The following is a 25520-nucleotide window of genomic DNA, read 5'->3' as shown; positions in this document are numbered from 1 at the left end:
AGAGACATACTGAATGCATTTGTCAGACAGGCACTAACAGGCAAGTTGTGAACCGCAAAACTCCAAAATGTCCCATGACTTACCTGCACCAGTACCAGGAACTGGAACACTCATCTCAGAGGAAATCTTGTTGGCACATCTCTCCTCACCCTCCCCAGATAGGTTTCACTCATGTATACAGAAATTAAAAATAAATAAATGAAAGATTCTGAAATGTTCCTGGGCTGATGCCTCAGTTCTCATGCCAGGACTCTGTCTACATGGCTGTTTCACTGCCATATGGGTGGGCAAGCAGTCACTTGGGTAGGCTAGAATTTTTGATGCTACAGGATCTAACTAGCTGGAAGCAAAGGAACCAATAGTTGAAGGACTTCAAATGGGCAGCTCGTTCAATTGCTGACCAGCCTAGGGGGTAGCTCCTGGTAACTGGGAGAAGCTAGCAGTGTCATGGCATCACAGAATGGTGGGTAGCCAGTAGAACAGGCCAGGTAGGTTCACAAGATTTACGAAAGCATGACAACTTTCCAAGCAGGTTTCCATGAAGCTGGAGAACCAGACAACCAAGCAATGCAAAACCCAATCAACATTTTCAAAAGAGTAAGTGTTGCATCAGAAGACTTATGATCAGGTCTATTAATCAAATATCACTTCCTCACGCATGCTAGAACTGTGAATGGGAAGTACCTGGCTGTTGTTAGCAACTCCTGTTTCTTCCTCCTCCTCAGACTTGATACACAAACAGCTGACAACTTGGACAGATATGTGGAGCACTGAATGGATTGTGCAACACCTTTGTGCTCTTGCTTACGGTCAAAAGAGGAGAGAGGAAGTGAGAATTTAAATCATAATGCTCTCTTCTTCTCTATATAAATACTCTTTGACTCTGTCATAAATTCTCCACACATCCTAGGCAAGTTAACAAGCAATCTGTACAGTTAAATGAAAGTAGCAATAATAAGTTCATCTGATTTCTGGGACACTGGAGCAATGTTGAAAGAAAGATGAACTAGAAATGCAAAGAGAAATTGCCATTACAGAATGTGAAGAAACCAAAGTTAACATTTTAAAACACCCTTTTCAGACACCTTCAGTTTATGAATACAGACATTGCAACCAGGTGCTGCTGATGTACAGAGAAACTCAGTGTATTCCCTACTAAGCTTCTGTATCACAGGAGACATCATTTTACAGATGGTCTGGGGAGTACCAAATAGAACACTGTCCAGACTTATGTGGCTCTGAATCAAATTAAATTAATGCTTGTATTACATTATTACAGATGCAGCTAAATGTTGTTCACTTGTCCTCAGCCAAACAGCCTTCAAGTCTGTGGGGAATAACCTGGGAGTCACAAACTTAATTAGTAGTTTCACTCAGACACCAAGGACAGTTTGTAAGAAGTAGTGACCAAGGCAGTTTAATTTTCATTCAATATGCTCCTGTATTATAATGTCTATATTAATAACATAAACAGAACACATTACAGTATCCATGGCAAAACCAAGAAACAAAGGTACTGTAAAGCTATTTGATGCTTTTCTAAATAGGAGCAGAATTTTATAGCTGTATATTAACTCCTCCTTTTATACCTAAGACTTTGGAAGAACTGTACAGAAGAACCCAAGCCATCCCACTTCAGTCTCTAGAGACAAGAACATGCATTTGATTTCTTAATTTTGGTTCTGGCTGTGATCATTCTAGGATTCACTTCCTTCCTCCTCACATGTGTAATCATCACCATTATGTGGCCAGTCTGTGTCAATACAGTATTTAACATAAACCATACTGATGACAGAGCATCTCTGCATTTTTACTGCTACCTGCGTGATGCCAAGCACGAGCACAATTCCCATCACTTACAACAGTCCCTCACCACTCTGGACTATTCAGGGGAGAAGAGGAACTCCATGAGTCAAAAAACAACCTACAGCAAAATACAGAAAGCTCAAAGTCATCTGTAGCTGGAACAAGAAGGGCTGAAAAGATACAGAGACGTCTTCCTGATCTGCAGCTACTGGAAGTTCATCAATAGTTTCTCAGGTAATAAAGTACCAGCTTTTCTACTGCCCATTTAGTAGTTACATCATGAATTTAAAAAGTCAAAAGCTTTGACCCTCTTAGATATTTGCACATGTTCTCCTCAAGAACACTCCAACCGATACGAGCAGGGCAACTCACAGTTACAAGTCACTTGCCACTTCAGGTGCTGAAGTGTTTGATAAAGTAGAGCACAACAAAGAAATATACTCAAACCATTACTTCAGCCTCCCCTCTGTGTCCCCCACCAGAAACCCACCACAAGAAGTTTTATTTGTAGGCTTAATTGCTATTTAACTCCTGTCCTTTCACTTCTGCTTTCCCGTGTGTGTCGGTGTTTGAGTTGGTGTTCATGTAATTTTTTTTCTGAGCAACAGCTCATCTGGGAGTTTTGTTGCTTTTAACAAAATGGGGTTCTTCTCTTTTGACATTTCTCAGTACCAAGTATCAAAAGTGATAATAAATTCTATTTCTGAACCTTCAAATCTGTCTTATAGCTAAACTATGTATTTTCCCTCCTACACCTTCCTTTCATATTGTGACCCCTGGCTCGCCTCAGCCTCCACACCACATTTCCCTCCCACATAATCTCTAATTTTAAACCAAGCGTGGATGACTGGCTCAATCAGACAGTAGGAATTCAGGAGGTACAGAGAGAAATGTATACCTGGTATAGGTCATGTTAAATAACGACATCTGGCCACAGCTTTACAAATCCCTCTTTCTTCCATGCATCAAGACTTCCTTTACATCTCAACATGTATAAGGGTCTAACATTGACTGATATCCACAGGCACTGAAAGCCCATGCACTTTATAAAAAAGGCTCACATAGAGACAAACTGTTCCCATTATTTCAAGGAGTCTATCTCTTAGCCTGACAACATCAGAATCTGAATGCCCTCACATAGAATGTAATTCCTCAACAAATATGGAGTAACAGAGCTGTCCAAGAAATACATGACATGTGACAACACACAAAAGCTGTCTCAGAAGAGGCCTTGCTTCCAGAGCCTGGGGGTCATAATACCATGAGGGTAGGAACCACATTCCCTTCCCCTTCCTCACACCTTTCTTCCCTGAGTAAACATTGTGAAGAGAGCTCCTGAGCCAGTGTCTATTTCTTTATTCATATCTCTACTATACAGACACTAGCCCTTCACTTGCATCTCATCTGTGTCACTGGGTTTCAGCTTTTCCTGTTTATAGTTGGTGTACCAGCATGGCAGCAGCACCATTAGGATAATTACAGTAGTTAAGATAGGACTCCCTCACACACTACCAAGAGACCTTTGGTGTCTCAATAATGAGGTCAGCAGTTACCAAGATTCATAGAACAAGGACAAATTGTTTTGACAGTGTGCCAGATCTACTCCCAAGATGACCTGTACACCTCCTGCTTCTCTGCATTACCATTCCATGCTACTCTGTACTTCAGGCTTTTCTTCCACAGGATGAACCATATCAAGCAGAAGCTCCTATCCTAAGAGCCACCACCAGCACAGAGGCCACAGAGGAATTATTTCAGTTCAGATAATTAGAAAAGCAATGGGGGGGGGGGGCTAGGGAAGGAGAGGAATCACAGCCCAAAACACTGTATACTACTAAGCTGTTGTTACAGTGCAAGTAAGAGGAAATGCAACTTACGCTGTCACAAATGTGTTTTGCTCTTCCAGACCCAAACCTTTTACCTGTTGCTGTCTCTTCAAGAAAGTCAGATATGCTGGTGCATCTCTGCTCAGCTCTAGCCTGTGAGATCTGACCATCCAGATTTTGTTTAGCATTTAGTCTCATGTCCCATTCAGTTATTCCCAATAAAATATAAATAGTGTGCTACTTCCCTTCAGAGGATTCCACTATGACTATGTAAGCTTTTAATTAAATGGCATTTTTGTTAGACTTGTCTTCTATTACATCAAAAATCCGTGAATCTTCTCTATAGCCATTTCCTCAATTCATGCCAACGCATTACAGTTCATACTGAGGCACCAGAATTACTCATGGAACCACACTTCACAGACCTAATGACTTTAAGTAGGCTTGGCTGTGTATTTAAATTAAAGATAATGACAGATAAACCAGCCTCAAAACAGGTTACTGCTGAACTCCAGGACCCTAGTACAAAATCAGTACTGAAACTATCACAGAGGTACATACACAGTTCTCAGAAGCTATGCAGAGAATAAGCCTCATACAAGGCACAGAAGCTGACTTTGGAAAAGCAGTGTCTACCTACTGTCCAAGCAATATAAAAGCACCCTGCATTCTACTTAGGTGGTGAATCACTGCCAGAGTCAGTCATTTCTCCTCTCCATGGAATCTCAACCTTGGCTACAGAAACTGTGAGGCTGTTAATATAAGGCCAGCTGCTCTAGGCTCCCTCACTATTTTACAGAAGAAGCAGTACACACCAATAGTTGTGCTACACAAGATTTTGTAGTCTTTCAGTACACCTTGACACAGACATGTATCATCATCTTGGCTAAAGCTCATACTGTATCTGTACAGCACGCATTTCACTCAGTTGTTGCTATAGCTGTACGTTATGAAACATCCTAAACATGCAATGTATCAGCATTTGGCACAGCTCTCTTGAGTAGGTGTGCTGTGCAATGCATTTGTCAGGATTAGCATGCACTAAATAGGATTCTGTGGGCCTCAGGATCTGCAGTTTCTATTGCTCTGAGTTCCACAAGGCCATGTTTCCTGTGGTCAGATAAAACAAAGGATGTTGTGCATTCAGATATACATAGAAGGAGAGCTTTGAATAAAATGCAGGACGAGTCCAGCACCACTGAATTTTTAAATCTCACACTCACAACAATTCAAGAAAAAGTTTTCCATATAGGCATGCTCCAAAATGCAGACTGAGAGAAAAGCCTCTGGGCAAAAACATTTCTGATACCTTCCAGGAAGTCAGAAGGAACCAGGAAACAGGCACTTGGTATAAAATACTTTCCTTAAGTATGTCTATAGCAAAGCTTCTGAGAGTTTGTCGATTTTCTGAAGCATCTTCTTTAGATAACATGACATAGTTGGGATACTTTGAAAACTTAGAATTGCTGAAGGCTTTATTGCTAGGGTTTCTGCTACCTTAAGACACAGTGACACCATGTGGCCAACTGCTTAGTCCAGTAACTATGCATTAATGGAAAGGGCAGTGTAGACTTCCCCTTATTTTCATTTAGCTTTAGGGATGCTCAGATGTGACTTTAAATTGACTGGTAAGAGTAAACTCAGATAGAACGACTTTCAGCTGAACAAATACACAAAATGAAGCCGTTCTGGATTTCAGCACGTATTCAAATGTTTACAAAAATGTCTCATCAGAAAATGCACCAGTGAGTTCAGAAAGTAAATATTCATCAGCACAGTTTGCACACGTGCCAAAATATCACATTCACTTCATAGATACAAACTAGTGACTATATATAGTGATATAATTTAGAGTTCCATGAAAATGCATCTGGAAGGTGTGCCTACCCCTATGGTTTAATTTCAGTGACACCATAAAAAGTGAAATTAATTTGAAAAGGGATAGATTCCTGCCTTGCTCTCATGGTTTGTCTGTATTCCAAGTAATTACAAGTACCTCCATTTAGTTTTACAGAGAGACCTCAGGAGAACATTTAAATTCACAAGTGGGAACGCTGCTGCTAGAAATGTTCTCATTGGAAGTTATCACCCTTCATTATATAACACGGTGATTGATGTGATGAATCATCCCTCCCTAGTACAGCTCATATTTTCCAGATCAAGTACTGCACATCCAAAAGGTACAACTCATGAAGAACAGTAAGAATGGGCAGATATCTTCTTTGAAAGAGAGAGACAAAGGCAGACAGTAAGACAGATGAAAATTCAATACGTATATACACCATAAACTGAGGAATACATTAAATCAGCTCTTCACTCATTGCTGCCCAAAATAACGTTCACTAAAAAGTGTGTATTTGGGGCAGGGTTCAGAATGTGCTGCACTCAAAAGCAGGAAGAAAGAAAAAGCCTAAGAAACGTCTAGCTCTTGGTTGCAGAGGATTTGCAAAGTTATTGTTCCATAAACACTACTATTTGTATTCATTAGATAGACAACATGCTGATGTGCTTTTTTGTTCAGCACTGAACACCAGGTGGACAGTTTATTTCAACACTATCAAAGTGCAGCAGCTGAATTTAAACTCAGCATGTTGGTTTGAAAAGTGATGCAACAAGATTTGCACCTAAAAGATGGTAATTTAGACCCTGGGAAGAAACAGCTACGCACTGGACTTCCTGTTTCTTCAAAAAAGGAGGCTGAGCTGGGGAATTAATGACCTGAGCCCTCCAATTCTGTGACCCTGACTAGTGAGATTATGCTGCCATCTTGTGACCTGTGTGCTTCTCCACAGTGACGCCAATATGACCCCTATACCGGGAGGACATTGTACATCTCCCTGGTATAAAAATGCAACACATTGTGAGTAGCTGAGCTCTTCATTGTATGCGGACCTGTATATTCCTTCCTTAGCTCTTACCTGTGACTACCAGGCCACATGCTTCAGTGACACTTCCACTGCTAATGGCTGTGCTGTCCATGGACAGGACCAGGTAGAGACCTGCAGAGGTGATGACACCCACAGTTTAAAGGAGGAGAGTTTTGTAGTAAAGACTACAGAACATCCCTCTGCTGCCAAGAGAATCATCCACACTGGAAAGCAAAACACTTAGCCAGCATTTAGATATGACAGTATGAGGTGAAAAAAGACACACTCTTCACATCTGGGAAAGAGAATGATTATAACTGATTACACAGTTTTGCACATTGATAATAATTTTTTCCTCTCTAGGTTCCCAAGTGTAGAGCTTGTATATATATAGTGGAATTTTTCATGTTTAAAAAAAGTGTATTATGATTGGCTATATTCTGAATCTAAAGGAGGTTGTTTCATCTGGCCAAATGAAATACAACAGCTGTATGTCAAAGTGGATATGATGTCCCCTTGAAACAACAGACTTCAGTTGCAGCAACTGCCCTTTGGAGTATCTGGAAGAAGCTTAGCACAGCTGCAATCGTATTGAAAAGCAAGTTAGGAAACCCTGCTAGCACTGAGTTCCTTATTCATAGCTCAACTGCCTGTTCACTCTCAGGATACTTCAGAAGTGACAGACCTAGAATAAAACCTTGAAATGCACATGCAAAGAAAGAATTCCAGGTGTAAGCAGGCTCGAACAGCCCGAGATATGCAGGTGGTAGTTCTGAGCTAGGATACATGTACAAGAATGCCCATGGAAGGAAGTACAGCATAAAGGTCCCCTTAACACACACAACTGAAGATAAATCACCAGTCTTCCTTTATCACTACCAAAGCCTCAAGCACCATTTTACAACTAAATTACTGAAATATTTCCTTCCTAATCCTTGTATGCTGAAGTAAACCAAAGCGGCATTCTGCATTTAGACTTCATCTACAGTTTATGAGATGTTATATTTTCTTCAGGGCACACCATAACAGAATGAGGGTTCCCACCTACCACTGGGAGGTTATATTTGTCTGCTCTTGTTTTTGAGGGAGGCCAATTGTATTGCATTGACTGTATGACTGGAACCTCTAAACTTGTGACAGTGGGGACTGTATACTTGCCTAAAGCATGAAACATTCAGGCAAATACACAGCCAGCTGCATCATCTCTGTGAGACTTAACAGCATATTTCAACAATCATCATAATAATAATTACTGCCGTAGTGGTGCAAAGCTCTGGGCAGATTTACAGCCAATACATTTACAAAGTTCAGTCAAGAAATAAAATGAAGTGTAAAGTCATGTACTTACAGTCCCCCTCAGTGAGCCAGTGATGAAAGACACAGACCTTCCTTAATCATCATTTGTTCCTTCAGAACACAAGGAAAATGTCACAGATTTCTTTCTTTCCAGCATTCCTGACAATGCAATTTGTCAGGAGAGACATTTGCTATGTTCATGTGGGGAGCAGTCACTTACACTCTGCTGCAAGTTAGCAAAGACCGTCTGACATGGTACATCATGGTCCAGGAGAGATGCTGCAGCTGCAAAGTGCGTGGGCCTGAGATCCAGGAGAACAATTGTTTCTGCAACTGAAAATGTTTTCTATTCTGGAGAGCCACTTTCTAATCCCCCTCTTCAATGCTGAAAGTGAGTTCCAGTTCTCATAGCTAACTACTACATCTGCTTTGGAATAGACAAATTAAATCATCTCACATCAAATCTTATATTTAATATGATATACCCATCTAATAGAATAAAGTTCGTTCATTTCCTTTCCTTTCCAGTCAGCATTAACTGATACTAATGAAGCATGCAGCATCAACAAGACATCATTTTAAGAGTGCTGGAGCTGTAGATAGATCCCAATGACCATCCGGGGAAGAAATACTGTCATCAGCACATACACAACATTGGTATACTCCTACATACATATACACATATAGAAGTATAAATTTGTTTCTACTGATCTCTGCCTGTCCCTGTATCTTTCATTACTCTTTCTTTTACAGCCATCTTCTTCCACAGCTGAGGAAGTATTTCATCTTTCTGCTGGGTTTGGATGAACCACGCTCTTGCACAAAAGGTCAGCTGAAGGTGATATATCAGTGAAATGCCACAGTAGACTTTAGCAGCTAGAACAGAGTTTCAATGATAAATAGTTGCTACTATTGAAAATAGCACTAAGTACTATTGAAGCTGAAATAAGAAGCCTATAAAGCAGACTGATACGGCCTCTTTTCCTCAGGAAGAGAAGGAAAACTCTTTTTTACAAGAGCAGGAGGTATTCAGTTGTGAGAAAACTTCTAGGAATCCAGACCAATGTTCAAGATCTACTAATGTTTTTTGTAGGATGGTAGTAAACCAAGGATACATTGAACATTCATAGCTGGCAGGTAAGGTACACAGTCACTCTCTCAATCAAGCAAACTTCATCCACATACAGAAAAAGATACTTGCGAGTGATATGGGTAAGAAAGTGGTTCTATTTCCCTGCAGAAATTATTGCCATGGCAGCATTTGCATCTTTCTGTTTTGAAAGCCCACCTCCACACATACATTTTATTTGGGGACAAAATCCACCTCTGCAACAACAGTTTGCACTGTGCCTGTCATTTCCCCCTTGTTTCACAAGGAATGCTTAAGAGACACCATAAGAACAGGGTGAGCCTTGGAGCAAATAACATTTTTATATCTTCCTCATATGCAGTCTTTCCTCTATAAGAGTAATGTAGATTCAGAAAGACCTCAGTCCATTCCAGTATTAACTGCAATAAGTTGTACTGTCCTTCCTTTCAACCTACCTCACTGCAATAATCTGTAATACAGATATTCTCGAGACACAGAACTCACTTTTATTACCTTTATCCACAATCAGAGCTCAAAAGTTGGCATTCTTATAATGAAAGTGAATAATGTAGTAGTTAGTACACCCTGTGCCTGCTGGCCTGCAGAAGTCAGAGCTGTCTGAGGGTGCTGCAGAACTGCCAGCCAAGCAAATTGTGCTGATCAAAACATCTCTTTCTTCAGTGAAATTTTTTTTTTCTTTTTTTCCTTTTTTTTTTTTTTTTTAAATAATAAATGGCTTTTGAGAAACCAGAGCTTTTTCTTTTCTTTCTTTTTCTCCCCTCTTTTTCAACTGCAAAGTCTATTTGGAGACACTTGACCTGACACTATCACTTTCAGAGGCATGAAAGGGATAAGGCATGAAAATATGTTAGAAAGGGAAGCTTTTGGTTTTCACAATTCACTGTAAGAAAAATTGTACAGAGAAAAAAGCATTCCTGACTGTACCTACAATAGGACTTTGCACAGCAAGAAAGGCAGAAACATTCATTCCTCTGCTTCCCAGAATAACTGCATTTCTGCCCATAGCATCCTAAGACTCCTTCCATCTAGAACCTCCTTGACTCTGTACTAAGTGCATGCACTGACCTACAGAGAAATCATCCCCTACTTTTTACGTGTAGCAGGAGGGGAGCTCTTGTCTTCCAAGATTGCTACATCATAAGGAGAGCTTTGTTCTACAGAGTAACAGGAAAGCATTTGAGACACACACACGAATTACTCAATTCAGGGCTCTATGTACAATGATTTAGCCTGAACAGACGGCTAGGAGGTTATAAAAGAAATGCATTTTACTCCATGAGTGTGAAATGAAATGACTCTTTTGCCAAAGTTGGCTAAGAGTCATAAGAGCCACGGAGAATACATAGGATTTATGAGATTAACCTCTGGATTCCTTCCTGAGCCCAGGAAATTGCATTCCTTTGAGATCTGGACTGACATTCATTAACAATGAAAAATTATGTTCTTTTGCAAGGAGCACAACAGGAAGGTAGAAGCACTGAAAAGCCAAAGTGTCTTCCATGAGAAGGGAATAAAAAGTATAATAAGTCAGTCCTCAAAAATTCTACTCTCACTCCAGATAAAAAGAAAAGTTGCATCTGCAAAGGATAGAGAGCAAATGTTCTCAGAAATATAAGGATTTTTCTTAAGCTGTGAATTGGCAAGTAGTGAGGTATTACCTGCTTCAGCCCATTATTGTCCTGTGCGTGGTGTTTTCTATATGGCTAGTCAGGCAGACAAAAATGATAAAGAAAAAATGACCAGAAAACAAATGAAACAGAAAATTAAGGAGAGAAAGGAGACAGCTCTGAATCAAATACAACTAAACTCTCTCTTTTTCTTTTTACTATATCTGCACCAAGTGTCATGCAGTTGAGAGAAGAATCCCCCTATACATAAACTGCCACTTCCAAACTTATCCTGACAGGTGAAAAAACGTGCTTATCAGTATATGAGGACCTTACAAACATACCTTTCACTGGAAAGCAACGTGATTGTGTTCCACTTTCCATCAGACAGTGCACATCCTGCTAGAATAACCATGAAGACAAAGTACTGTGTTTTCTCTGCAGTCCTTAGCAGCAGTCCAGAGCTGCATGCTGGGGATTTGAGGGAGGACTGAGAGTTGGTGTCCATTCATTGTAACAATCAATGCTCTGTCAAGAAAGACGTAGAAAATATCTATTTTTTCCTCAAACAAACAAACAAACACGCAAAGCAAACATGCAAGCAGGCAAGCAAAAACCAATTTCTCTGCTTCAGCTCAGAAGACGATTTAGCTCACCATCCTGGCTTTGTCAATGGTCAAAACAGATGTTCACAAATAAGTCCAAGAACAGGACAAGTGCATAGTGGTTATTCTCCAAAATACTCTTACAGTCTCATATAATTTGTAGTTCTAGGACTCTGAGTGGGAGAGACAGTCTTTACATTTAGTCAATCCTGACACATAACTCTTAGATACATTTGCCCACTGCACTAATCATACCTCGTGTACTGGTGAGATGGTAAGTCATGTGGAGCAGGTTTGTTTGTGCAGCACCTGTCAGAGAGGGGGTCTACTCTCAGCAGATCCACAGTCTTTTTTTAAAAAAAAAAAACAAAAACAAAAAAAAAAAAAACCTGCTTGAAGATCAATGGAAAACACAGTTAATAAAGTAGAAGTGAAGGACAAATATATTTTATTTACTTTATGGTTTATACCTAGTACTAGTGATATTCTGTCAGTAGCACAAAGGAGCACAGTAGATTGGTATTCATCTCACACAGTTGCTGGCAAGAACCAATGTCTGGTCAGCAGGCCAAAAGCACTGAGTCAAGCTGACACCATCATTCTGTCAGTGTCATGCACTGACCTGTAAGACACTGCCTAGTGCTTGAATCCTTAATCTTAGCATCCAGAATTCACAAACAGCGTATGTACTCAAAGTAACATCAACCCAAGATGCAAAGTAGATTCTCAGAGCATCGCAGACAGCAGATTGAGAGATCAGCCCTTCCATCTCGAAGGCAAAATGTATCACTTTCATACACCACTATGTACAAACTGCACTGCTACCAAAGTAACTGCACTGCTACCAAAGTAATTCTTCATTGTCTCAGGAAGAGGCAATCTAGTCCTTCTGGAGCTGCAAGTTCTAGCAACAGAAACTGAAAACTGAGCAGGCTGGGTACAAACAAAGATGCTCTACAGATAGCTAAGTTCCGCTAGTATGACACTAATGGCTGCTCCAAACAGCCTGTGTTCTGAGCCAACCCTTGGTCCTGATTACTGCAGCAGAATTCAGGATCAGCTGGGCTGGTTATAGTATAACTAAGAGCTATGAGATAAAGATATAAGCCTAAGTTAATAGAATGCAACTTGTTAATAATTTTCTCCAGGCAGTATCTCGAGTCAGGTCACATCTTTCTGTATATCTTTCACAAACAATTTTTTTTATTACTCTGAAAAACACTGAGTTTTAGCATCCCTATATTTTGTCCTGGATGGTGATAAATGACAGTGCTGCTTCGCAGGAAATGCCGCAAAGGGTGTTAGTTCATTGGAAACATTAATATTCCTTCTAGCTAAGATTCACTCAAAAGGTCACTTGCTCTGCGCTGCATTGGGCTCAGATTCCTTTTCCAAATTATATTTGTAAAGCACTAAAAAGTGTAGGATGGGCTTTTGCAGAAGCAGCCATGCAGAGATGCTCCTTCTCCTTGGTAAGAAACTAATACTGCTACAGGAGCACATTTTCACTGAAATCTGCCTGTTTGGTGCAGCTCTTAGTAAAATTCCACCAAGATCTCCAATATCCGCTACTTTTCCAGAGGCCTCAGTGTACAGATACTTTCTCAAAGATGTTTTTACCTTTCCTGTAACTGTGGTTCGCTTTTCTCTAATAAAGACATTTGGACTCATTTCATTCTGCAGTTTCCTTTGAGTTATACCTTACACACGTAAAAAATGCTTCAGGATCAGCTTTAGCTTACATACAAATAATCATACCTGGTACTTTTAGGTATCCATTGAAGAGCTTCAAGGGTTTTCTTCCTTTGTCAACTACACAGAGCCTAAGAACATATCAGTCTAAGTATGGGAAAAGAACCCATGAAAGAAAGGTCAGTTTTATAAGCTTTCTCAAGGTGCCTTCAAAAGTACAGGGTTCATTGCTTCATGCAGTGCTCAGATCATTTCAACCTGGTGTTCCTGACCAAGAGTCCCTGCAGCCTTTTCTGAAGCGCTATTTAGAGTCAGATGGAGCCACACGAAGAAAAACTGCATTGTGACACAGAAAACCCACAATGAAAAGAAACTGTATCCAAAGGTCTCACAGCGTGCAAAAAGCCTGTGGCCTACTTCACTGACAACTACTTTAAAATAATAAGCTATATGTGTGACACATCGCTCAGATCACATTCACTTGGGCTATGTCAGATTCAAGGGTGCTGGGCTGTAAAGCTACAGTGGAGATTAAAAAGATTCAAATCACAGATGGGATTTTTTCACAGCAATTAGATTCTCTCTGGGGTAGTTTCCATGTTGAGAGACCACAAGTTCAACCACAACAAAGAAGGAAAACTTAAAGAATGCAATGACAAGTCAGCAGCCTCTATTATTGCCCAATTACAAACGAGCTATGGAAATGATATTGCCCAAAAATAGGCCACTTCCAATTACTTAATATTAGTCTCCCTTTGGTTTCCAGTTTCTATTTCCTGAAGATAACTTTGAAACCTCAGTTTCTGAGAAGGCCAGCTGATTTAAAAAGAATACCCTGCACAGCTGAGCCAGCTGACATATTTTCTTGTTTGAATATGGCACAGATTCAGCTAAATCAGTCTTTTCAGTCTTTTTACTGCTTAATCAGTCTTTTCAGTCGTTCATGCCAGTCACCACCCATGTGGTAAATAAGGAGCTTTCAATTGGCTGCCAAAGCTTTGATTTCAGAGTGACAAAACAAAGAGGTCCTGTGTGCTACCATCATCGATGGAGTCAGGTTGCAGCTCTCCCCTACCTCGTTTCAACACTGTTTTCCTTGAATGTGACTACTGAATGTGGCAATGTAACAGACTGTATCAACACTGGCAACACTGTACATTTACTGATGGAAAGTATCTTTCCTTTAGTAGTAGCTCCCTGTAGTGAAAGCGAATGCTTTTCCTCAACAGCTCACAATATTGTGATTCAAAATGTAGGTCTGTAAACTGCCCACTGAAGACTGAGAAAGCATTTCTTCATTTCAGAAGGGATTAAAGCAGATGTGAGGTACACCACAGAACACACTGTACTGCATAAGCCTCACTGTGTTCAGTAAAAACAAAAGAAATAAACCATTCAGCTCCCAGAAAACCTCCCAGCACAGCATGCTGAGCCTGAGACACATCTGGATGAATGACACAGGTGTTTTTTTTGACTACTTCAATAAAACAGAAAAATGATGGAGAAAAGAATGTCTAATTATCCAAACTGAACTGCTCAAATGTGTTTGAATTCCCTTGTTGACACACACTGCTCTTCTGCTGGGTCCTACCCATTCACCAGCTGCCATTTGTGCAGGATACAGACACACGGAGCACAAACAGAAATGAAGAGGTAGTAACAGAAATCCTCATAGATTACCTGTATGGGTGGCCAAGAGAGAGAGATCCCTGCTGAGCAATATTCACCCACCTTCTGAGGAAGGGGCAAGAAACTGGAAGTATGCGAGCGAGCACAATCTGCATCAGATATATTGCATTAGAGTCCACAGCCGTTTAAGGCCCAAGCATTGCTACCTGAGGAACCAAGATTACAATGCTGCCTTCAGCAGGATCCAGGCTCCCTGGAGGCAGGAATTCCCCTCAGCAAGAATTTGTGCTCTCTCTAAGGTGAGGTTTTGCTGCCTCAAAGACAGACACCCACCTTCTACTTCCTTCTGTGCTCAGAATGGGATTACAGGAATAAACTGAGCTTCAGCATCCAAAAGCAGGTACTTAAAACACCCGCATCAGCCCCAATCTTGAGCAGTGTGTAAACTCCTATGCAAATTTTCCCCCTCCTCTTAGTGATATAAGAGGTTAAGAACTGCATAGGAACTCTTCAGCCAAGCAGAGAGATAGCTTACAACTACACTAGGATCGCTGCCTGTGCATTTACAGGCATTAAGACAGTCAAAGCCTTTGTTCAGATAATTTCAAGTAAACTGTGCATACACACAGACATATTTATTGAGTAGTGCAGTGCAAACTTCAGTCAGACGTAGCATATCTGGAATCAGCAGGAGATACCACCAGCGTAACCTCAGTAAGATTCATTTCTTCTGGATTCTGAAGTATCAGAAACAAATGTTATTGCTGCACCTCAGAATAAATGAGAAGAGTGCCTCTTCACTCAGCTGGGATCCAAAATGTACTCAAAAAACTCAAAAATGGGAAATTACTCGGGAAGATTTTGGACCTAATGCAGTAAGAAATGAAATACTAATCCTGCCACCACTGCTGACAGCAATACCTCTACTACAGATTGCTCTTAGGAATGTCTGAGTTCATCAGGTGTTTCCAGAAAAAGGCCTGTATCCTGTGCCAGGCATCTTCTTGTGCTCTGGCATGCTCCCTCCACTGTCCACCCCACTGCACAAACGCCCCAAGCACTTTGTGGATTGAAGACTGGCACAGAGGCAGGTAAGGTGGCTCCAAGAGGTGTCCTGCTCCAGAATAGGAGCAAAACTCCACCTTCCGTCCACTCTGATGAAGGCGCTGAACAGCATCCCGGCAGTAGAGGTCACTTTTCCAGTTCTTATCATCCAGCCCTGTCAGGAAGAGGAACTTGGCCAAGGACTTCTCCACGGGAATGCGACTATCCCAAGTCGCTGGGTCTCTGTGATCATCTAGGATATCTGAAAAATCTATAAGACCAGACTCCTCACTGGTCTTCACTCTCCCCAAGTCATATGGGTGGGCAGGAATAGTGAAGCCATCTCCCCTTAGGGGAATGAAAGAATTAAAGCCACTTCCAGATATGCTGACAGCTGCCTTGATGCCAGGTAGAAATGTGGCCATGGAAAGGGCTAGATCAGCTCCTTTAGACAAGCCCAAAACGCCAATCCCAGAATCCTTCACCTGAAAGACAGTTACGAAACAGCCATTATCAACTACTCGTATCCTGGGCTGGCATAATATCACTCCTTTGGCTTCTTCACTCCTCATCTCATTAAAATGTCCTTTTTTTTTTTTTTACCCATTCCCTTTCTCTGTTTGGATACTATCACTCCCTTATTGATCCCCTCATAAGAGTGACTATGAATTCTACAGCTCCTCAACATTTCCTCCCCTGTAACACTTTTTCTTCCTGGTTAAATCCATACACAAAGCATCTTTGCTTCTTCAGCATCCTGACTCAATACTTCCTCTCAGTACTGTTCATTTTACAGCTCTTGCCTCCAGAAACTCATATTAATCTTCTCTCTTCAGGCCCCCTGTGGAAAAACACTCTTCCATAGGTTTACTTGCATTGATTGTCTTTCTTGACATTGTTTTTTTCAACTCAGATACAGCTGACCTGTTATTTTCTGTTACATCTTAGAACACACAAAGCTCATTACACTTGAGGCTGAATAAATTCAACAATGTTTAACTTAATTATAGTGAAGGCTCTTCACAACAAATTGATCTTGTAATGCACCCTGGTCCTGTAAGATACTCTGAAAGTTTCACAGCTCTAAAGAAACAACAGAAACAGCAAGGTTGAATTCTGCTCTCAAAGCTGACTAAATCCCTCTTATCCATGTGCTAGTAAACAACTATTTTGTTAAATGAGCACCACATTTAGTAGCATCCCATTCAAAGCTTAAATTATACTTAGTCTCTTATGCTTTAAATGATATATTGCTATAAAAGTATTTCTCTCATTCCAGGTACTTACTCAAATACAACCCCAGCATATAAAACAAGGCACACTCTCCCATGCTGCAACTTCAAGAGATTCTGTTATTACAGTGTTCTATTACTGCTCTGTGAAACTTTGGCAGAATCAAAAATCTACATCTCAGAAATAGTGGAAAAAGTCAATGGATTTTTTCTCTTCTAAAATCTTATAAAAAAAATTAAGATAATCTGCCTAAGCAGCAGTAGTCCAGGAACTGTTTTGATATAAATCATGTACAAATACTGGTGTGCATAACAGCATTCCACAGATGGCCGTAAGGTGCTGTGCAAAGCAGTGATCCAACTATTTGCAAAACTGGAGCTGAGGCACATTCTTTTCCATTTAAGATCATACTGTCTTTCAGACATGCTGTCTCCCTCTTTACCTCAGAAACTCAGCTACACACAGTGATGTATAGCATTTTACATTAAGAAATTAGAGAATAGTTTCCAGTAGGAAGAGTACCACGATTTGTCTCCTACCTGCTGCTGCTTCTGCAAAAAGTCTATAGCCTCCTGAAAATAATCCAGTTCAAGAATCTCTGGCATAGCAGGAAGATCTTCAAAGGCCATGTAAGCCAGGGCTAGAGTCACAAAGCCTCTGCTAGCCAGAAGACTTGCTCTGTATTCAACAAGTCCTCCTCCAGATCCATACAAATCGATAAGACCAGGGAATGGTCCGGGTCCTGCAATGAAAGTTATATATATATATATATATATAATTATATATTTATATTATATATATTATATATATATACAGACTCACGGAGAAAAGTTTCTAGAGTTGTCCTTCCAGTAGCAACTACTCAAAATCCATCAGAACAGCAGATATCAAAAGGAAATCATCCTCTGAAGCTTTACATGTCAGTTCTCGGGCATGCATACAATGAGTGTCGCTGACAAGTACTATTTCCTTAAGAATATATCATTCCAAGTCTCTTCTATGGATTATCTCAGACATTCCTGTGAGCAGCACAGAGTATGGAAACTGACTTCCAGAGTCTCTCCTCACTGATCAGTTCTCTGCTAATTATGAAGGTGAATTCACCCTAGTGCCAGCTAAGGGAACCATTAACAGGGGCCTTACTCCGGGTTGCTAAGTGTATCCAGGGGCCCCAGGGAACACACAGAAAACCAGAACAGGATTAGGATTACAACTCACCAGGAGGGAGGAAGAGAGTTGCTTTAAGCCGACCTTCTCTGACTGAAATCCTCTTTACTCCCTCTCCTAAAAAATACCGCTCATGGGTGCACTTTCCCAGCAACTGGCTCATGTCCCCATGGCCCTCATACACTTCCAAGTCTACACAGAAAGGGGTCATGACGTTCCTCTTTGCCAGCCGCTTATGTGGCGTTTTGGACCGCAGAGACCACAGCAATCCCATGGGCTCCACTCCAGAATAGCTGCCCCCCAGCGCTGGGCAGCTGGTCAGATCAAGCTCCCCACTGTCACCAGCCCTGTAGTGAGCGTGGGCTTGGAAGAGCTCCCCACCCTCATCCAGAAGGCAGGCTCTGAGCGTGACCGCCTGCTGTGGGACGAGTCCGGTCACACGGATCTGAACGGGGTCATCGAATAAACACCTGCGAGAAGGCAGAACGGTCACCTGCACCGCCATCGGGCTCCGCGGGAGGGGAGAGGAGCCTGCTGCTTTTTGGAGAGACTCAAGCTGTGTGAAACGAGAATGTCGGAAGCCCGCAGCTTCTCGGGCTTAAAATCTGTGTCAAAGTCCAGAAGGAAGCATGGTGACAGCTTCCTCCAGCCAGCAGGCAAGGGCGGCTGGGAGATGTAGTTTGGATTACGCTCAGCTCCAAACACATCATCTCAGATGTCATGCACAAACTGACCTGCAGGGACAGAAGTTCTCATTTCCACCTGGCATGCATTTTATTTCAGGATATGTAAAGTTTAAACTAATAACCCAGCACCTCAAATGGCAAAACAAGACAATCAAATTGTCTTGTGTCAGCTGTCTTTATAGACTGGGTTTTTTTCTTCACAGCAGTCAATCTTCTCTATAGGGAATCCTTATTTTCCTTATTTTTTTATTTATTTGTGTAAAATACATTTCCTGAAGTTTTTAATGAATCTTTGAAGATTGGCTGATAAATACCAACCTCCACCAATCCTAAACAACAATATCTGTCTATTTAATAGCCTCATATTCCTGCTCTGCAGGTCTCAGACATGTAGTGAGTGGTCCCATCTTGTTTAGTGGCAATACAGAACTGAATTAAGGCTATAGGAACAAGCTCCTGGCTCACACAACCTGACTGACTGTGTGTTAGGCTGGTGATAGAGAATGTCCCAGTCGACTCCCCACAAACTGTCCTTCTAGACTATTGTATGCATCACACTGTTTGAAAAATGTCAGAATTAGTACCAATGTAAGCTTTTAAACTGACCTTTTATTGCAGAAGTTGTGATTTCTCAACATCAAAACATCACAGCCACTGAACTTAATGAAACACAACCAGACAGGCCTTTAGACTTAAGCTGAACAGATGTGCTGGACCGGTGCAGCCTGATGCACACAGGGGTAGCAGAGCAGATCCTTCCTCATTTGTTTGGCTTGTTAGGAAAACAACCTGTAGATGTGAATGAATGCCGTGGTTTCTATTTAGGGATTTCCAAAATCCAGATTCTTTCCCTTAATATTTTATTTTGCTCACCATCACCAACGCAATATGCACAGATCTAAAAATTCTGATGCCAATTCTTCTACTTACAAGCCAGAACACCTGGTCAATTGACCTGAGACTCTGAAATCAAGCAAAATAGCCATGACTTGTCCAACAGATGTTGCTGAGGATAATTCAGTGCTCAGCTCTTTTCACTTGTATCGTGCTCCAACTCCAGTTACGGACGCTGATGACTGCATCACACGAGAGAGAAAGACTGCAAGTTCCAGTGTCCCACCTCTGTCATAACACTGTCACAGCTTTTGTAAGACCATCTAGCAGTTGATAATAGCTGTACTTCAGGTCATATTCCATGTCATACCAATAATTCACTGAGGAAAGAAAAAGAAACAAAAAGGCATTCCTAAAGCTGTAATGTAATGTTTTGCAAGCATGTTTACAGATAGTTTTAGACAGCTCAGCTAAGTAGAGGTTTTCCATTCTCACTGACCAAACTTTGAAATGAGCAGAACTGTGACTACAGCCAAACATAAGGCAAGCAAACATTTGAGTTCTTCAGTAGCGCTGCCAGTGCAACTCTGTCTTCACAAAACTCCTCTTCAGACTCTATACTGGGAATTCCTTGGAGCAAAAATTTGGCAAATTCTATGTGAACACATTTCTGCTTCTATGTAGACCACAACCAGCAAATGCACTGCAAAGTTTAATATCTAGATAGAAACTTCTCTTAGAAAAAGCATGTAGCAGATGGCAAACACACCATTACTTCACAATGGTTGTTAATGAGACAGCGCTATAATTCTGTGTCTCACTTTAAATTGGTGTAATGTCTGCTAAAAAAATAAAATAATAAGCCAAGCACTCTAATACTGTACCAATGGTTCTTGAAGAAGAATATACACTTGTTTTGAACTCTCCCTGCACCAAATCCAGATAACACTGATTTTCAAAGCACATACAGACTGCAGTACAGTTAACAGTCAAAAGGCCAAATAAACACAGCAACCCTTTAGTATTTGTTAGACAGGAAAAAGAGAGGCCAGAGGCTTTCAGCTGGAAACAGCTCTACTTTTTCTAAGCAGTCTTTAAGGATTAAAGGATTTAAGCAGCAGTACTGGGGGAAACAAACAATTGGAAATACAACTTTACAGCTTGTCTTTTTATCACAGTATCACTGATGCTGAAAAAAATGGCTTCCAATATTTGCACTGCAGCACAAATACTAATGTTATTATTCACAATATGGTATTTACTTTGTCTGGGCAGGCAGGATCACTCTAAGCAAAGGGTAGCAAAAAGGCTACCAGCAAACCTGGCAAAATATAGAGGACATAATGATAATTATGTCTCATAATATAATATGATATAATATGCCTCATACTGCCTCCCACCCATCCCCAATCCTCCACTCAACGCTCAAAATTCTGTAGCATTCTTGGAAAGGAGTGGAAAAAAAAACCAACAGAGAGATGAAGACACAGCCTACAAGGAAAGAGAAGGCAAGACTTTTGATAAGCACAGGGGAATGGTAAAACAAGCATGAGCTCATTAGCAAGGCAAAAGACAGAGTCAGAGAAGATTCCAGCTCACATAACATGGACTGGCTTTCACATTGTGTCTACATCCATGCCTAAAACTCACACTTTCTGATTTCCTTTCCTTTCTCCAAAGTGTTTTGTGTTGACGTGCTGATGTCACTTACTACATGCAGTTCCTTTGTGCAAGGTATGTAAATTTGCAGTTAGCAGATGAGGCAACCAAATACTCTCCTCTGAATCATAAACAAAAACCAGATTAGCTTTCATTCTCCTGATTTAACAAAGACTTTTCTTCTGCCACATCCCTAACAGTTGTTGACAATCCTAAAGATTATAACCAAAACAGACTGCAAGAAGATAAGTTGCACAGCACAAAACAGAATCAGCATCTTCTGAGATCTTTCTTTCTTCCTGAAGGGAGGTAGATGATTTTGTAGGGACCTTTGGTACCGGTTATATTTTGCTATGTGATACCTACCCACACATCCAGCACAGTTCAAAAATGTATGTGGCAAAGCCATGTATTTTACCTGCTATACAGCCATGTGATTGCTGAACATGGTGGAACCAGAGCGATGGGAGGTATAACATCTCACCAGCTTTCACTGTACACTGCAAAGGTTTTGCCTGAGCATACTCTGGATATCGTTCCAGATTTGGGTTCAAAGGGTCCAGAGGGATCCAGGGGACCTAGAAGCAAAAGCATGTGTATGGCAATAACCCTGGCAAGCATTTCCAGCAAGATTCCAGTAAAACAACTGAAAGCTAAATTTTCTAGTTATGCAACAGGTATTATGCTATTATGCCTAGAAAAACATGACGTGTTGCAACTGGGAATAGGTCAAGGATGCAAAAATCTGCCTCCTTCAGTGAAGTATTTCTCATTATGGAAAAGCTGCTAAATGTCAGATATCAAATTTAAATCTTGTGGCATAACTTTCAAAATGCCTTGCAAATTTTAAGAATTGCTTCTCCAAGTTTCTCATCTACTTTGATTCCTGACAGCTAAACATCCCTCTTCCTGCTTGCACATCCCTGCTGCCTGCATTAACTTCTATGCCCAACAGTCAAAACCTATGTTTCTAGGAGCACCACTCTGGAAGCATAGAAAACATCCCAGCTCAAGTTCAGCTGTAGCATCAGTGCATAGCACTAATGAGAGAAAAGACAGTGACTATTTGTGAAGCGCCTCTAGGTCTGTACATTTTAATCAAGTACATATTGTTACAACTAAGAAGCCACAATCTATTCCTTGAGACATGTATGTATTATTGAACTGAGTGATACTGCTTTAAAGCAAATACAATTTCTTTACTGTTGATTCACTAAAAAGTCCTTTACTGGATCTATTTCAGTTTGGTGCAAGGCAGACAACGTATGACATCAATGGTTTTAGAAGTGCAGTAATGTGTGGTCTTTTTCCCCTTGGAAACCAGATATCCTTTACAAATAATAAAATGCAAGTGAAAAATCTGGTTACTCTTTCAAATAATGAAGAATTTCTAAAAACCTATCAAACACCTCAGTTAGCTCAGCAGAGTCCAAATCCAGCTTTACTTTACAAACTGACTGTGTCCTTTTTGTCATTTTTACCTTATCTGCAGTCTTTTCATCCACGATTTCAAATGAGCCATCTTCTGACACTTTGTAAGTTGCTGCCTGATAGAGCTCTGGAATCACAGAAAGAATTAAATGGTATAACTGAGAGTAGTACTCAGAGACACTAATAGAAGGGCACATCACGCACACACAATTAAGAAAAAGGACAGTGCTCTATTTTCTGTTTTCTTCTTAAATCAGTCTAGCAAGATAGCCTTCACTAGTTCTTCACATCTTGTGGTTAGTCTCTCACTTCTAATTTTACCCTAAAGGAGTTCTTACCTGCTTCAGATAGTGCAAGCTGCTTTGCTTCCACTGCTTATGACTTTCCAACCCCTCGAGGAGTTAGAAAAAAGACTGTCCAAAAAGACAGTCAGTCACTCTTTTACTGTATGCTACCAAATGTAAGCATCACTCTACTCCGTTTTTTAACAGTATCTTTTTTTACACTATGAATCATATGACAACGCTGTAAACAAAATAAAAGCAGTATAATCTCCAGATCTAATACTAGACCAGGCTGCCCAGGGCCTCATCCAACCTGGCCTTGAACATTTCCACAGATGAGGCAACCGCAACCTCTCTGAGCAATGTCAGTGAACCTATATAGGATGTGAAAACCTGACCTCAGAATAAAGTCTGTCTTACAAAACCACATGCTGTATGAAATAGGAGATCTCTGTGCACATTGGAAAGATCAACTCTGCATAAACAGGTTCTCTCTGCTTTCATTTTTATGTCTTTCAGTATTTAAACCTCCCCTTCCAGCCTTCGGACATACATGCATAGTAAATTTAGTACCGTATGGAATGAAGGGACGGTCACTCGGTGGATGCAGTAGAAACTGTTTCTCTCCGGATATCACACAGTACAAGTTCTCATAATGATCTTTATGTACTAAGATTGAGGAGAGGAAAAAAAAGAGATGTGGAGAGAGAGAAAAAAAAATCAGTGCTCTTTCCTTCTCTACATCAGAAACAAAAGTAAAACAACAGTTGCCAGCTTCTCATCATCAGGTTGCTTCCTCTATTTTGTGACCATTGGGCGTGAAAATCAATAATATAATGTTGTAGCAAATGTACTCAGCCAAGAACATTCCAAACCCCTTTATCAGTAACACACAACACAGGTCACAAAAACCTGCGTGGGACAATATCACGTGAACTTGTGCAGAAAGATCTGACTGTATTTATAACTAAGTCTTATCACTGACAGGACAAAAATCATCAGTGCTTTGCATGATGCAAACCAAGTCCACTTAACCCTGTTCTGAAAGCATAAAAAAGATTGACAGTGCCATACAATACCTACAAGATGTCACAGCAGTTGATTCCCCAAGCCAGAAATTCACAGCATCAGGCTTCTTCCCTATATGGTTATGGAATAGAGAAACATTCTCAACAAGAAAGCAAGTTGAAGTGTCACGTTGACAAGTATTTTATCTTATTTTCTGCCAACTTGGTTTATTTCTGTCCTTCAGCTTCCTTCCTAACTATGACAGCCTTCATTGCAAATAGCACTCTGTAAGCAACACTAACCCCTTTCTACAAAAGAAGCCATCATAGCACCCATCAAACTTCATAATGCATTACTACCCCACACCAAACTCATGGTTACAGCCCTTCATTTTCCCATCCCGAAGCCCTGAGATTTAGTTCATGGATAAACTGCAATAAAACTACAAAAGTTTACCAAGAGCCTCACTCATCCATGGTATATCAGGCTGCACATCGCACATCAGCTCAGGGAACTCCTCAGTGAGGTTTGAACACTGCTTCTGCACATAGAATACATTGGGAGAGGTCACTTTCTTCTCCACAATGTCCAAAAAGTCCATGAAGGGCATTTGGCGCTCCTCTGGCATGACAAAACGGTCGTGGAACACTGCATCTGCGTAACCATTTGGTGTTACTGCCACGCTCACTACTTTGTGGCCCATTACCTCCCTGCAAAATAAATCACAAGTTTACAGACAGACCTTCATTCACTCCTATGGACACTACTTACTCAAACAGCTCATTTCATGGACAGCCGAAGTAAGAAACCTGACTTTTCGTGGATGGGTGTCTCTGGGCAAGATTTTCTACTGCTGACAGCCTGTTCCAATTGCTCTCTGCAGTCAAGGCAAGAGGAATATCTCCAGCCTCTCCGAATTCTCCCATCTCTAACAGGTGAGCCCAAAAAGAGGCTCCCTGGTCCTCAGCAGAGGCACAAAGAGGGGCCCCTTTTGTTTCTTCTGTCCATGAGCTGTGCCAAGATGCAGTTGGTCACAAACAGGTCGGTCTGTCTCGGTGTTGGTAAGTAGTTACAATCCTGCCCTTACTACTCAGTCTGAGCTGCTGGGGGCTCTGTGTTTGTATGATAAAAATGAATCTCAGGTTTCCAACGCTGTGGCAAGGCGAATAGTGAACGCTGCTTTCATACAGACCAGCAGAGGGCACTGGGGTAACTGATCAACAAACAAGAGCACAAAAGCCCTTTCATGGAGGCAAACTGGAAGCCCTCCCATACCTGAGATACTCCAAGGTCCATTTGCGCAGCGCTGGCCAGTGGCCAATGGCATTCCGGATGATGCAGGGTTTATTTGGGCTCACCCACTCTCGGTAGAACTCCAGCGGGGACGGAGGCCTATCAAGATAGGGCACACACTCCATCCACCCCAGCTCTGTCCAAGCAAACAAGCAGCAGTTTTAGCCTATCAGAAACGCAAACTGGCTTCCAACTCCCAGCCACCAAGAGCGAGCGGTGCCCGTCCGCCCCGCTGCCTCCCATCCCTTCCCCCCGGCCGCTCTGCTGGGCTCACCGCGGGCCTCCCGCGGGAAGGCGGCCAGGCAGCCCCGCACGGCCCGCAGCGCAGCGCCCTCCGCCATGCCTCCATGCCGCACCGCCTCCCCGCATGGCACCGCCTGCCAAGCACCGCCCACGGCGGAGGGGAGAAGCAGCTTCCCCCCCGCCCAGCCCACCCAGCGCG

At 41.4% G+C, this 25520-nt stretch overlaps 3 protein-coding genes across 5 annotated transcripts in view; all 3 read right to left on the bottom strand.

The window, feature by feature from the left end:
* LOC107314826 (cytosolic phospholipase A2 beta) overlaps positions 1 to 14859 on the bottom strand; it is a 47742-nt gene extending 32883 nt beyond the window's left edge. For 2 of the 3 annotated variants that reach the window (XM_015864532.2, XM_015864534.2), the window contains exons 1-3: positions 12877 to 14859; positions 11374 to 11465; positions 10858 to 11041 (exon numbers count right to left, since the gene is read on the bottom strand). The gene's annotated coding sequence lies outside the window, so the exon portion shown is untranslated. Of the gene's footprint in view, positions 1 to 6550; positions 9585 to 10857; positions 11042 to 11373; positions 11466 to 12876 lie in introns of those variants that run through there. The other variant, XM_032444848.1, reaches the window with a different exon arrangement.
* Positions 14860 to 15038: 179 nt separating this feature from the next.
* Positions 15039 to 19140, bottom strand: LOC107314827 (acyl-coenzyme A thioesterase 1-like). The gene is made up of 3 exons (XM_015864535.2): positions 17935 to 19140; positions 17256 to 17458; positions 15039 to 15968 (listed from the first exon to the last, which is right to left on the bottom strand). The coding sequence occupies exons 1-3, from the start codon at positions 18386 to 18388 to the stop codon at positions 15366 to 15368; spliced, it is 1260 nt and encodes a 419-aa protein (XP_015720021.1). The 5' UTR covers positions 18389 to 19140; the 3' UTR covers positions 15039 to 15365.
* JMJD7 (jumonji domain containing 7) lies at positions 17379 to 25472 on the bottom strand. Its single transcript, XM_015864536.2, has 9 exons — positions 25353 to 25472; positions 25061 to 25214; positions 24242 to 24495; positions 23861 to 23917; positions 23351 to 23446; positions 22544 to 22620; positions 21481 to 21640; positions 19176 to 19783; positions 17379 to 17458 (listed from the first exon to the last, which is right to left on the bottom strand). The coding sequence occupies exons 1-8, from the start codon at positions 25417 to 25419 to the stop codon at positions 19695 to 19697; spliced, it is 954 nt and encodes a 317-aa protein (XP_015720022.1). The 5' UTR covers positions 25420 to 25472; the 3' UTR covers positions 17379 to 17458; positions 19176 to 19694.
* Between the last annotated feature and the right edge of the window lie 48 nt (positions 25473 to 25520).

Source organism: Coturnix japonica, chromosome 5, assembly GCF_001577835.2.
Source record: "Coturnix japonica isolate 7356 chromosome 5, Coturnix japonica 2.1, whole genome shotgun sequence".
Taxonomy (NCBI): Eukaryota; Metazoa; Chordata; class Aves; order Galliformes; family Phasianidae; genus Coturnix; species Coturnix japonica.
The sequence above is the reverse complement of the archived record's forward strand: the minus strand, read 5'-3'. Positions and strand labels throughout refer to the sequence as shown.